At 43.4% G+C, this 13,439-nt stretch overlaps 1 protein-coding gene and 1 long non-coding RNA gene across 12 annotated transcripts in view; both read right to left on the minus strand.

Annotated features, from left to right (window-relative positions):
* Positions 1–13,439, minus strand: part of SRPK2 (SRSF protein kinase 2) — a 138,350-nt gene that overhangs the window by 15,557 nt on the left and 109,354 nt on the right. For all 11 annotated transcript variants that reach the window (XM_087873357.1, XM_087873358.1, XM_087873354.1 and 8 more), the window contains 4 exons: positions 12,256–12,502; positions 11,237–11,725; positions 1,704–1,804; positions 1,486–1,593 (listed from right to left, as the gene is read on the minus strand). In XM_087873357.1, the coding sequence (XP_087729483.1) occupies positions 1,486–1,593; positions 1,704–1,804; positions 11,237–11,725; positions 12,256–12,502 (945 nt within the window). The remainder of the gene's footprint in view (positions 1–1,485; positions 1,594–1,703; positions 1,805–11,236; positions 11,726–12,255; positions 12,503–13,439) is intronic.
* LOC132712142 (uncharacterized) lies at positions 6,753–7,896 on the minus strand. Its single transcript, XR_009622830.2, has 2 exons — positions 7,766–7,896; positions 6,753–7,393 (listed from the first exon to the last, which is right to left on the minus strand). It is a non-coding gene; the product is annotated as an uncharacterized LOC132712142 (long non-coding RNA).

The raw sequence follows: 13,439 nt of genomic DNA on the forward strand, positions 1-13,439 counted from the left end.
CCAGCTCAGCGTCTTAGCCACTGAGCCACCGCACCCATACACGGGAACAAAGCAAACCTTGAGTTCAGTGGAGAACCTCTTATATCCTACAGCAGGGGTGTCTAACTCAAGGCCTGTGGGCCACATCTGGCTTGTGGATGTGCTTAGATCTGGCCCGGAGGGCCACCCTGGAAACAGCAAAGGACCGGCCCGCAACCCCCTCTGGGCTCCATTTTTGGCCGTGACGGCCTGCTGCAGCCCTCTGCCAGCAAAAATGGATGCCTCCCCGGGCTCCATTTTCACTGGCAGAGGGCTGCAAGGAGGCCATCCCGGCAGAAAATGGAGACTCAATAAGTGGATGTTGAGCTGGCCACACATACACACAGAGGACAAACATAACCCTCATGTGGCCCTCAACGAAATCGAGTTTGACACCCCTGGCCTACAGGGTGTAATTTCTGTGCTTAGCCATAGGTGTGGTTAATTTTTATAGTAAATCTGATAACCCCCTGAACTGTCTGGCCCACTTTTTCAGAGCTACAGGTAGTCCTCGATTTACAACCTCAATTGATTCCAAAACTTATGTTGCTAAGCGAAACATGGATGGGAGTTTTGCCCCGTTTTACGACTTTACTTGCCACAGTTGCTAAGTGAATCACTGCAACCATCCCCATGGTCGTGTGATCAAAATTCAGATAGTTGGCAATTGATTCATATTTATGACCGTTGCTGCGTCCAGCTTTATGACAAGCAAAGTCAACGGGGTAGCCAGATTCGCTTAATAACCATGTTCCTAACTTAACAACTGCACCGATTCACTTGCCCATGGCAAGAAATGGGGCAAAACTCCCTTAACAACTGTTCTCGCTTAGCAACGGAAATTTTGGACTCCATTGTGGTCATAATCCGAGGACTCCCTGTACACTGGTACTTACTGGGTGGTTTAAGCCAAATTTAATGAATCGAGGAAGGGGAATTGACAAAGAAAAGAAACGCATAGCTGGATTTTAGCCAATGGCTTTGGCCACTGAAATTGCAATGCCCAGCTAGAATTGCTGAAGTTACTGCCTTTTCAAATAACTCTACTTAAAATTATCTTGGCCAGAAATCATAATAATTTTTCTGTATTTCTGATTCAAAATATTTCTGACTGAATGGTGCGGTCGGCCTAGAGGTGGAGCTCTCGCCTCACAATCAGGAGGCTGTGAGTTCGATCCTAGGTAGAGGCAGATTATTTCTCTCTCTGGGCACGTTGAGAATATATCTGCTGAATAGAACTCCGCACTGGCGACAAGAAAGGCATCCGGCCAGTAAACACTCAATTGCCCAGACTCCACCCTGCAAAGGATTACAGGGTCATTAAACAATGGGGAAAAAAAAATATGGATGGGGAAGAATTCAGTAGAACCCCAATTCTGATAATTCTCCATCGTTAATTCAGGGTCATTCAAATTAGATGATTTCTGATTCAAAAGCAGGAAAACGAGCACACGACAAGGTTCTTACCATACATGCTGTACTCCAGATATCAGCGGGTGTACTGTAACCTGCCCCTATTAAAACTTCGATCGATCTATACTGTCGGGTCTGGATATCTTCTGTAAAATGTTTATGCTAAAAAAAAACGGAAACGACAGGCGTTAATTTACAAAACGCTCCCAACTCAGCTAGGAGACTTAAACAGCGGAAGTTGTAGAGACGTTTAATTAATTAATTACGCTTACCACCCAGCAAGCATTTCCCAGATCGGCAATTTTAACTCTAATTTTATCGGCGTTTCTTGGATCTAAAGGATTCACCAGCAAATCAGCAGCCCGAGTTTTTGCTATTAAGAAAGAAAGAAAGAAAAAGAAATACAAGAGTTAATATTTGGAGCGCATAACCCAACATGTTTTTTTTTTTTAGAGAAATCCCAATTGTGGAGAGCAAAAAATAGCTGATGTCTTTGCCATCTTTAAAAAAAAAAAGAATTCAGATGTCAGGGTTCCAAGTAATAGACCCGTGATGGCGAACCGATGGCACGCGTGCCCAAAGTGGCACGCGAAGCCATGTCGCCCGGCACACGCAGCCTTGCCTGTGTCTTTCGGGTTTCTGGCACGCATTCACGTGTGACGATCAGCTCTCCTTCATGCGCGTGGCAGTGCTGAAAATCGGGGTGCGCATGCACGCTAGCCAGCTGATTGTCGAGTGCACCTGCGTGCCAGAACCCGGAAGTTCGGCTTTTCTGGAGCACGATGCCTTCGTGCGCGCAAGTGTCAAAAACAGGCCTGTGAATGCCCACCGGCCAGCTGATCATCAGGTGCGCCTGGACGCTAGGACCCGGAAGTTCGGCTTTTCTGGGGCATGGCGCCAACGACATTTCCACACAACTTTTTCAGCACTTGGTGCCAAAATAGTTTGCCATCACTGTAATATACCCATACCAAGCAAAACTCCGAGGCAGGCACGTTCTTCAAAGAATAGCTTTATTGGATATATCATATTGGCACAAATCTGGTGAAAACCGACTCTTGAAGGTTCCCGCTGTTTTCACCTAATTAAAAGTGAAAGTTTTTCCCTCAACCCCAAACAATCAAGTCACGTGGTCCAATCGAGACACTGTCTGGTTGCCTGGTGACGTCACCTCTGACCAGGTGTGAGAATTTATTTATTTAACACATATTTATATGCCGCCTTTCTCCCAAGGGACTCAGGGCTAAAACACAAGCTAAAAACATACAATAATAAAAGAAGAATCTAATTAAAACCAATTAAAATCAAAATAATAAATAATAAAACCCCAGAATCAGAACTCAGCCCATTTGTTGACATAGCCAAATCTTTAGGCCTCGACGGAAGGAGAATGACCTTGGTTCCCAAGAGAAAGTAGTTTACTTTGACTACACAGCCCCAGCTATCCTATCCCCCCCTCCCTATCGCTCAACTCCAGTGTGACAGCACTGAAGCTCCCAGATGGCTTCGGCCAGGCCAGATTCAGGGTTGACATCAGAATACGTAGGAAGAAAATGTTTTAAAGGATAAGGTAAAGGTTCCCCTCGCACATATGTGCTAGTCATTCCCAACTCTAGGGGGCAGTGTTCATCTCCGTTTCAAAGCCGAAGATCCAGCGCTATCCAAAGACATCTCCGTGGTCATGTGACCAGCATGACTAAACGCCAAAGCCCCACGGGACGCTGCTACCTTCCCACCAAAGGTGGTCCCTATTTTTCTACTTGCCTTTTTTACGTGCTTTCGAACTGTTAGGTTGGCGGAAGCTGGGACAAGCAATGGGAGCTCACCCTGTTACACGACAATAGGGATTCGAACCGCTGAACTGCCGACCTTTTGATCAACAAGCTCAGCATCTTAGCCACTGAGCCACCATGTCCCTTTAAAGGATACACCGATGATTAACCTAACATACTAAAAATTACAATCATCATCATTTTAACCATTGTCTATCCACTGTGGGATGAAGGCCTCTTCCTCCTGTTTCCTACCAATATGGTCCTGAACTTTCTTTGGCCAACTGGGCCCACAATATTTGCTTACGATACACAATTACGATACACAATTTTGATTACGATACACAATTACGATACACAATTTTGAAAGAGGCTAACAACTTAAATAATTGCCAGGAAAATAACTCCTTAAGTAATATAGTCTCTTTTATCCAGGTTTTTTAAAAAAACCTCTTTTACATTTCTTTCTCTCTCTCCAGAATAAACCACAATTTTGAAAAGGGCTAACAACCCAAATAATTGCCACAAAAAGCCCCCTATGTAATATATTCTCTTTTATCAGGGATTTTTTTTTTAAAAAAAAAAAGACTTTTACATTTCTTTCTAACTCTCCAGAATAGACCACACGGAGCAAAGTAAAATACATTTTTATTAAGTTTATATACAATATAGACATATACATTCAAGAAGGGTTGCAAATGGGGATCGTGCGATCCCTGCGGACTCTGCAACTGTCAATAAATACACGTCAGTTGTCAAGGGTTCGAATTTCGATCAGGTGAACGTGGGGGGGATGTTGCAAATGTTGTAAGTGTGAAACTGGTCGTGGCACTTTTTCCGATGCTGTTGTAACTTGTCCGGCCTTCGGGTGCTTTGGAAAATAGCTTGAGCCCCCTCCTCTCTGTGGCAGCCCCTCAAATATTGGAAGACTGTGATCATGTCTCCCCTGGTCTTTCTCTTCATTAGACTATCCAGGCCCAGTTCCTGCAACCGTTCATCGTATGTTTTAGCCTCCAGTCCCCTGATCATCTTTGTTGCTCTTCTCTGCACTTTTTCTAGAGTCTCCACATCTTTTTTATAGTGTGGGGACCAAAACTGGATTAAGAATTCCAGGTGTGGTCTTACTACGGCTTCCTAGAGTGGTATTAGTACCTCACCTGATCTTGATTGTATCCCTCTGTTGATGCAATTTAGGATTGTATTGGCTTTTTAGAAAGGTGCCTCTCTAAATCAAACCCCACTAAGAATTTTCCATATCAGAGATTCTGATATGAGATAATTTACAGGTAGTCCTCGATTTACAACAGTTCATTTAGTGACCAAAGTTTTTTAAAAAGTGTGACTTAGGACTGTTTCTCACAGTTAAGACCTCTGCAGCGTCCCCACGATCACGTGATCAAATTTCCTTTAAAAAAAAAAAAAATTAATTTATCGAAATATAAAACACAAAGAGAAATTCAAAAAAGTAATAGAAAACTAGGAGGAAGGGGAGGAAAAAGAAAATATGGTGTAAAGAGAGAAAAGGGGGAAAAAAAGGCCCCGACTTCCAACTCTCTTTAGCAGAGTAGGAGATAACAGCATTATAACCGCAACTTTTTACTTTTTCACAACAGTATGTACAAGCCATTTCGATAACAATAGAATCTAATTAGCAAAATCAAAGCTTCCTTATTATTATTTTTTTCATTGCAAGCATGAAATCCGGAAGCAATACTCTCTTCTTTGGATAAAAGAATCAATTTGACCATCTCTGCTTCACTTTCTTGTGTATATGCTTCTGTTATAGTGTGTCCGTGTCCATATATATATAAATTTGGTATAAAATGGTTTGTCGTGAATGCGACTGCTTGAGGGCTCCTGGATTGGAGCTGAAAGGCGAAAGGGAAGCAGGATGCTCCCTCCCACATGCTGGGGTAGACCAGGTGCTACGACAGAAAAACACACACACATCCATATATATTTTCTTTCTCTCTCTCTTCCTCCCTCCCTCCTTCCTCCTCCTCCTCCTCCTCCTCCCCCTCCTCCTCCTTCTTCTTCTTCTTCTCTCTCTCTCTCTCTCTCTCTCTCTCTCTCTCTCTCTCTCTCTCTCTCTCTCTCTCTCTCTCTCTCTATATATATATATATATATATAGTATATTTTTTGTAGTTTTGATATTTTATTAACTTTAAAAAATACTCAAATATTATATGTGATCAAATTTCAAATGCTTGGCAACGGGTTCATATTTTTATGACTGCTGCTGTGTCCCAAGGTCATGGGATCGATCCCCTTTTGCGACCTTCGGACAAGCAAAATCAACGGAGAAGCCAGATTCCCTTAACAACCATGTTACTAATCTATCAACTGCAGTGATTCACTTAACAACGGTGGGAAAGAAAGGTCTTACATGGGGCAAAACTCACTTAACAAATGTCTCCCTTAGCAACATGTTGGGCTCCATTGCGGCCGTACGTCGAGGACTACCTAAATTCAACAAAATCGGTCCCTTTGGGTTGAATAATTTTAGCTGTTTCTCAGCAGCCGTCCTGTTAATTTTCAGGTATTAATGCTACAAATCTAAGAGAGTTGGATTACCATAATTTCTATAACATTGGGTGAACAATTCCTCATTCCGATTTTATTTATTCAGCAATGGCTGCTAAATCTCTCGCACACATACACACCCTCCTTCACTTTCACACTTACAATCGTGATTCACAAAGCTTCAGCTAGTTTGACTCCCACGTGTGGCTTTTAAGTGAAGTTTGTGAGGCAAAAATTATAACAGGCTCCGAAAAGATCAGAAACATCTCGCAAAATTCACCCCAGCAGAAGTGCGTCAAGCAAAATCGTACCTCACTGCCAGCTCTGAACACGAGTATTATCTGTTTTGTTTTTTTTCAATGAGCTGGGGAGTTTTCTGTATGCAACTGGTCCTCAGCTTACGACCACAACGGAGCCCAAAATTTATGTTGCTAAACGAGAAACCTGTTAAGTGAATTTTGTCCCCCATTTGTGACCCCGGGCATACTGCCACCGTCGTAAATATGAAACAGTTGCCAAGCATCTGCTTTTTTGATCACGTGACCATTGCAATGGCCATAAGTGTGAAAAACGGTCATAAGTCGCTTTTTTTCAGTGCCACTGTAACTTTAACAGTCACTAAACAAATGCATTTGTAAAATTGCCCTGCAAAATGCAAGAGAAGCTACTACTCATAATCTCACTACTGAACATTTTGAGAAAAAACTGTAGACGAAAGAGTAATCTCTGAAAATATATTCCACAATAGTATATATCTCTATTTATCTGTCTATCCATATCTAGCTATCCCTCTATCCATCCATCCATCTATCCATATCTATTTATCTATCTATTTATCTATTTATCATCTATCTATCATCTATCGATCTATATCCATCTCTCATCTATCTATCTATCTATCTATCTATCTATCTATCTATCATCTATCTATCGATCTATATCTATCCATCTCTCTCCATCTATCTCTCTATCTATCTATCCCTCCATTTTCAATTGTGAGGAAACAATGATTTTCCAGATTTATATTTTTATAATAAACATTATATATTTCATGTCATCTGAATATTAAGTGAACTGCTCAGTGGCTGAAAATTCGTTCACTCTTTTTCTCTGGCTTCTTCTCATTTCCCAACTTCTCCTTCTGTTCGTTTTGGATTTAAAAAAGGGTGCTGATCACGGATGCCTTGGTTCAGAGACGATGCGCTGGGTGTTCCCGGAGAAGTTGCATGTCCGCCAAGGTCAGACGCTCCAGGAGGAAGGAATGACCCCCAAAAAATAATAAATCACATCAGCTTGATCCAAAACTTGCTTTCACGTTATCGCTACGGAAATAAAAAAAAAATATCGAAAGCCAAGCTGTCAACCATCCCACTCATCTAATCCAACAAAGAATATGAACCGAGTCCAAAAGCATTTACGACTTGTGGTAAACCATGTTCGCTGCTGCTATTCTCCACTTTGGCTGCTAGTTTTCTAGGACTCCTGTGGCTTCTACTCATTTTCTTGTTTCGTTTATCATCGACAGATTGCTGAGTTACTGACATTCTTCCTTAGTTAATTTCATCTCTTCAGCTTTCCAAGAATTCGGCTCTTTTTCTTGTTATCTCGCTGAAGATCTCGTACTGCGGCGGGCTAGACGGAAGTCCGTATCCTTCAACCATCTTTTCTGGAAAAGAAAAAAAAAAAAAAAAGAACCCACTAAAATATCATCCTATATATCAGAAGTAATGAAAATAGACACCGATTTTATAAAGTGGCATTCTCCCATTGGCTGATCACCAAATCATGCAACAGAGATTAAATTATGCCTCTGTATAAATTATTCAACTCAGACATTTTCAGCTAGCTAGGTGCTCTATTCTGTATTCTTCAGAGCGACAGTATGCTTATCCCAAAATAGATGAGGAAAATATATTATCAAGCGAATATTGTAGCATCCTTAATTGCCCCAAAATTCCCTTGCTATTAAAACACCCCATTATTTTAAAGTTTAATGCTAACCAAGCAACTGGAAAAGTGTTGAAAAGCAAAATCTTACCTATATTTCGTGATAGGACGTCGGTTTGAGAGCGAGGCTGAGGTTAGTTTGAGTATCGTAGACAAGGTAGCTTATTTGATTGACTGTGTCCCAGGTAATGTTGCTCATTTATGTGTCTCAGGCTCAATTTTCTACAGGGACATTAGTAGGAAAATGTACCGCAGTTGTCTTTTGCAAGATCATTGCATGGAAAGGCCCATCAAAAGAATTTTCAGGGAAAAGAGCTGCCTTTTTCAAATGAGCGTTAAAAACCAAAAAAAAAAAATGGCATATTCCTCAAAAAAAATTTTTTTTTTACTCTTTATCCTAGTGTGGAATTGATTATTACAAATATTACAATCCGATCATATCACGTAATGGTATCCAGCTAAAGAGGATTCACAGCCCCTCACACCCCACTCCAAGAAAGAGAGTACAACTCAAATCCCACAATTACAAATTAATTACAGGATGATAATCCTTCTGGTCCAGTCTTCTTTTTAAACTTTAGAACTGAAGGTGCCGCTTTGTTTTATTTTCTGAACGAATAGAGGAACACAAATCTGTAGATTTTCGGTACAAAATTATAACGGACCCATTAGAGAAGCGTGGAAAGGAGGGCAGTTTTTTGGAATTACTGTATTTTTTGGACTACGAGACGCACTTTTTTGTCTCCCAAAAGGAGGCGAAAATGTCTGTGCGTCTTGTAAATCGAATATTGCTGAAGCCCCGCCCACCCACCAGCTGTTTTTTGGCCTCCGCATACCGTGTTTTCAGGCCTTTTTTCGGCCTTTTTCAGGCCATTTTTTGGCCCATTTTTGAGGCTTTTTGGCCTGTTTTGGAGGCTTTTTTTTTCCGGCCCATTTCGGGGGCTTTTGGGGCCTGTTTTCAGGGCTTTTGGGGCCTGTTTTAGAGGCTTTTTTTGGCACATTTTTGAGGCTTTTTTCGACCCATTTTTTCGGAAAAAAGAGACAAAAAAAAAGCCTCAAATATGGCCCCAAAAAAGCCTCAAATACGGCCCCAAAAAAGGCCAAAAAATGGGCCAAAAAAGCCTCCAAAACAGCCCCCCCAAAAGCCCCCAAAACGGGTCGAAAAAAGCTCCAGAAACAGGCCGAAAAAAGGCCTGAAAAAAGGCAGGCCAAAACCTTTTTTTGTTGTTGTTTTCCTCTTCTAAATTTAAGTGTGTCTTATAATGAGGTGCGTCTTATAGTCCAAAAAAATACAGTACTTGTTTGTTATGCTGCTTGACGTTAAAGACAAGATTAATATCCTTTAATGGGAAATTGTCTGGTATTATTGCAAATATCCCGCTCTGCAATGTTATCTTTTTTGAAATGTGCCTCATTTTGGAACTGTCTTTTGAGATATATATGTAATGCGTATAATTCTGGGATCTGGGTGTGTGTCCAGGATCGGTACTTAATCACTTCTATTACGGTATTCGGGAATCGTCACTGTACGGGTAGTCCTCGATTTACAACCATTGAGCCCAATGATTCCAACTGCTAAGGGAGACATGTGTTAAGTGAATTTGGCCACGTTTTACGACCTTTCTTGCTGCAGTTATTAAGTCAATCGCCGCAGTTGTTCAGTTAGTAACACAGTTGTTAAGAGAATCTGGCTTCCCCATTGACTTTGCTTGTCAGGAGGTCACAAAAGGGGATCACGTGACCCCAGGACACTGCGGCCGTCATAAATATGAACCAGTTGCCAGACATCCAAATTTTATTTGCATCCTCAGGGTCACCTGAGTAGTGCAAATGGTTCCTGGAGTCTGCAATTGTTCCAGCTGTCTGCAAGGAATATAAATCCTTCCATTCCCCACTATCCTGTCAGAGCTGAAGAAGCTTCTTGGATGAGAAGCGAAACGTCTTCAAAAGAAAAAAGGAAAAACAAGAAAGTCCAGTTGCCTCCTGAAAAAGCACCGATGTGAAAACGGTCGTAAGTCACTTTTTTTCTGTGCCATTGTAACTTTCAAACCGTCCCTAAAACAAAATGATTGTAAGTTGAGCAATAGTTGCACACAGACAGAAAGGCATTTCAGGTACCCTGTATATTCATTATACAGTTTTCACTTCCAGCCAAAAGCAATGTTTTGATACAAAAAAAGTATACCCAGGGATTGGCTGCTGGGGGTTCGGGAGAACCTCTAGCTAAGATTCTGTGGAGTTCGGAGAACCCCCAAATCCCACTCCTGGCTGGCCCCACCTACCCCTCCCCTCCTCTCCCCTCCCCGGAGTCCCCACGCGACCCATTTTGGATGCAGGTAAGTGCCGGGTGCGCGCGGAGACTCGGGGAGGGCAAAAAATGGGCCTACCGGAAGTTCAGGAAGGCCGGAAATGGGCCTGTTTCCAGCCTCCAGAGGGCTTCCGAAGCCTGCGGATGCCACTTTTGCCCTCCCAGAGGCTCGAGGAAAGCCGCTGGAGCCCAGGGAGGGCAAAAACGCTTCCCCCTCCCGCCGTGGTGCAGGAGGCCGACATGGCCACACCTATCGTGGCCACCCCCACTCAGCAACCAGGCAGAGATTTTTAAAGCCCACCCCTGAGTATACCGCATCAAATGATAGCAAACGAAGCATTCTGCAGCGTGAACCACACAAATCTGATTAATATTGCCATATTTCTATTTTTTTTTCTTTTCACATTAAGCCCTAGTTTGCCCTGTACATCAGGGAAAATATGTGTCTGTCATTCAGAGACAGGTTGCATTTACACTTCTGCAAATGTTAACTCTCTGGCTAGCGGGAGCGCGAACAAGAAGGAAGTCGGATCAATCAATCAGCATGCAGGGCGCGCCTTTCTACACAACGTGGAGTCGTTGATTTGGGAGATGAGCACGTCCCGCCGGTCTGCAACCATCTGCAACCTCTACTTACTCATCCACCCCCGCGCAGCGTAGGCAGGTATCCACGCCTATGCACAGCTGAGGACAAATCTAAATCAAGGTTTATTCTGAAAACATGGTTGCCGTCTCAGCATTAGGCAGATTCGAGATTCCAAACGGAAAGTGTAGAAAAAGGAGAATATTTGTTAGCCCAGGGTTGAACTGAGGGGTCCTTGGTGGTCTCTGAGCTTGGTTGTTTTCTTGCATGTTTCATGACCCAGCTAGGCAACATCATCGGGGCTGCCAGTGCTAAGTAGGTAGGACCAGCAGAGTAACAGAGTAACAGATCTGGAAGGGACCTTGGAGGCCTTCTAGGCCTGGCTAGCACTGATGATGTTACCTAGTTGGGTAATGAAATGTCTGCAAGAAAATAACAAAGCTCAGAGACCACCAAGGACCCCACAGTTCCTGCTCCCCCTCTTCTTCTATGCAAACTCCTCTTTCTTCTAGAACTGATGATGTTACCTAGTTGGCTAATGGAACGTTTGCAAGAAAACAACCAAGCTCAGATAGCACCAAGGACCCCTCAGGGTAGAAGCAGCATCTTCACTTAAGGAGTTTCTAAAACAGACCTCAATCGCGTAACGTTACGGTAACGAAAATGCTTACTTTTTGGCAAGTCTCCCGTACTGGATGCCGAAACCGTCCTGCTCCGATCGTGGGATGGAGTGCTTTCTTCTCTTTCGGTTACCGTCGATTCTTCAGAAACCACCGAACCACAAGCGACGGAATCTAAAGCTCCGGGATACACCGGAGATGAAAATTCATCATATTGTGATTCCGGAATGTTATGACGTCCGTTCGGCAATTCGCCGTTAAATTGTTCGTAAGAGCTACTGTAACTGTACTCGCTTTTGGCGTTTGGCTCGTCGAGATTATATTGCTCGGCACTGGGGCTATCCTCCTCATCTTCCTCTTCCTCCTCAATCTGGTCTTCCAGGGAGAAAGGACCGTCGATAATGTGGCCGTTGGTTTTGGGAGATTCTATCCAAGTGGGATCCGTGGACTCTGAATTGGCTAATTCTTGTTCCAGATCGTCATCTTTCTCCGTGTTTTCTTTTTCCGTGTCTTCTTTCTCGTCTTGATCTTCCGTTTCTCCTGAGGGATACAAAGGACATGAGGTAAAAACATCTTTTAAAATGCTAACTTTCAAAGTGAGGTGAAGCATACAGGTAGTCCTCGACTTGCAACCATGATTCAGCCCTAAATTTTCTGTTGCTGAGCGAGAACAGCTGTTCGGTGGGTTTTGCCCCATTTGACGACTTTTCTCGTCATGGTTGTTAAGGTGAATCACCGCGACCATTAAGTAACACGGTTGTTAACTGAATCCGGCTTCCCCGCTGACTTTGCTCAGCAGAAGGTCGCAAAAGAGGATCGCATGACTCCGGGACACTGCGACCGTCATAAGTATGAACCAGTTGCCAAGTATCTGAATTTTCAACCATGTGACCCTAGGAACGCTCGTTACTGTGAAAAATGGCCATAAATCAATTTTCCGGTGCAAACTTCGAACGGTCACTAAATGAATGGCTATAAGTTGAGGACTACCTGTGTATATACAGTCCCTGAGACTTACGTCTATGAGTTGGGCAGCAAAATAAATTCAATAAATTAACGAACTAACTCACCATCTTCATTCCCAGGTTCTTCATCCGCCACTTCTTCTAATTCTACGCTTTTTAGTTTAACTTCGGGATGGTACCCGTCCTCTTGTTCGTTGGATGGTATAGTAGAGGTGACGTTTTCTTCCGTTTTTTTCCTTTCAGCTTCCCGTTCCAGTTCTTCAATTTCCTGCAAACGCTTTTCTAGGAGCTCAGCCTGCCTCTTTTGCTTTTTTTTTAGTTTCTTCTTTTTATTTTTAGATATCTTTCCAATCTGTTGGAGGAAAAGAAAACCTCAGATTCGCCTGGGATCACGCGACATGATTAGCTTATTCGGTGGTGTTGATCTGCCAATATTGCGTACATTGATGTGATGGTAAAACCCGTTGCCGCTTACTGTAGGAAATCGTTGGGACTCCTAGAAATCTAATTTTCAGAGACAAATTCTCTTATCTTGGTGGAATTAAAAACAACAACAACCGTACTATAGTACACTCTGGGGGTGGGAGTTGCAGGGTGGGCGTGGCCAGTGATCAGTTACTACCAGTTCGACCTGGTTCGGGCAAACTGGCAATGGCGGGAGGCTCCGCCCACCCTCCCAGACGTCATCACAGACTTTCTGCGCGTGCGCAGAAGGGCCGCGCACAAAACGAGTTCTGAACCTTTAGCGAAGGTAAGAGGAGCCCACTACTGGGCGTGGCCAGCTCGATGTCACTCATGTCAGGGGAGCCTGTGGCGGCCCGAGCGCTCTGCCAGCGAAAACGGGCTCCCCAGCTCCGTTTTCACTGGGAGGGGCACTGCAGGTGGTACTTTGCTGTTTCCATGGCGGCCCCATGGGCTACATCTAAGCACCCCATGGGCCAGTTCTGGCCCACGGGCCTTCAGTTTGACACCCCTGTGCTACACAATCATCTATCTGCTATCAACCAGCTTAAATCCACTTTTTTGGGGGGGGTATTTTTCCAAATCATCTTCAAAAAATCTGGCTCGATAAAAATGGCGTTCCACAGATAAGTAACCTATCCATGGGAATTCTAGTTGGGTATAGTAATTAAGGTGCTGGCCTAAAAATCAGGAGTTCTAGTCCCACCTTAGCTCTGAAAGAGAGGCTTTGGTTGTTGCAGGGAAAATAAGAGGAAGGTATACAGGTAGTCCTCGCCTTACGACCCACAATTGAGTCCAAAATGTCTGTTGCTAAGCGAGACATTTGT

Source organism: Pantherophis guttatus, chromosome 7 (assembly GCF_059756535.1).
Source record: "Pantherophis guttatus breed Tessera chromosome 7, ASM5975653v1, whole genome shotgun sequence".
In the NCBI taxonomy this organism is placed as follows: Eukaryota; Metazoa; Chordata; class Lepidosauria; order Squamata; family Colubridae; genus Pantherophis; species Pantherophis guttatus.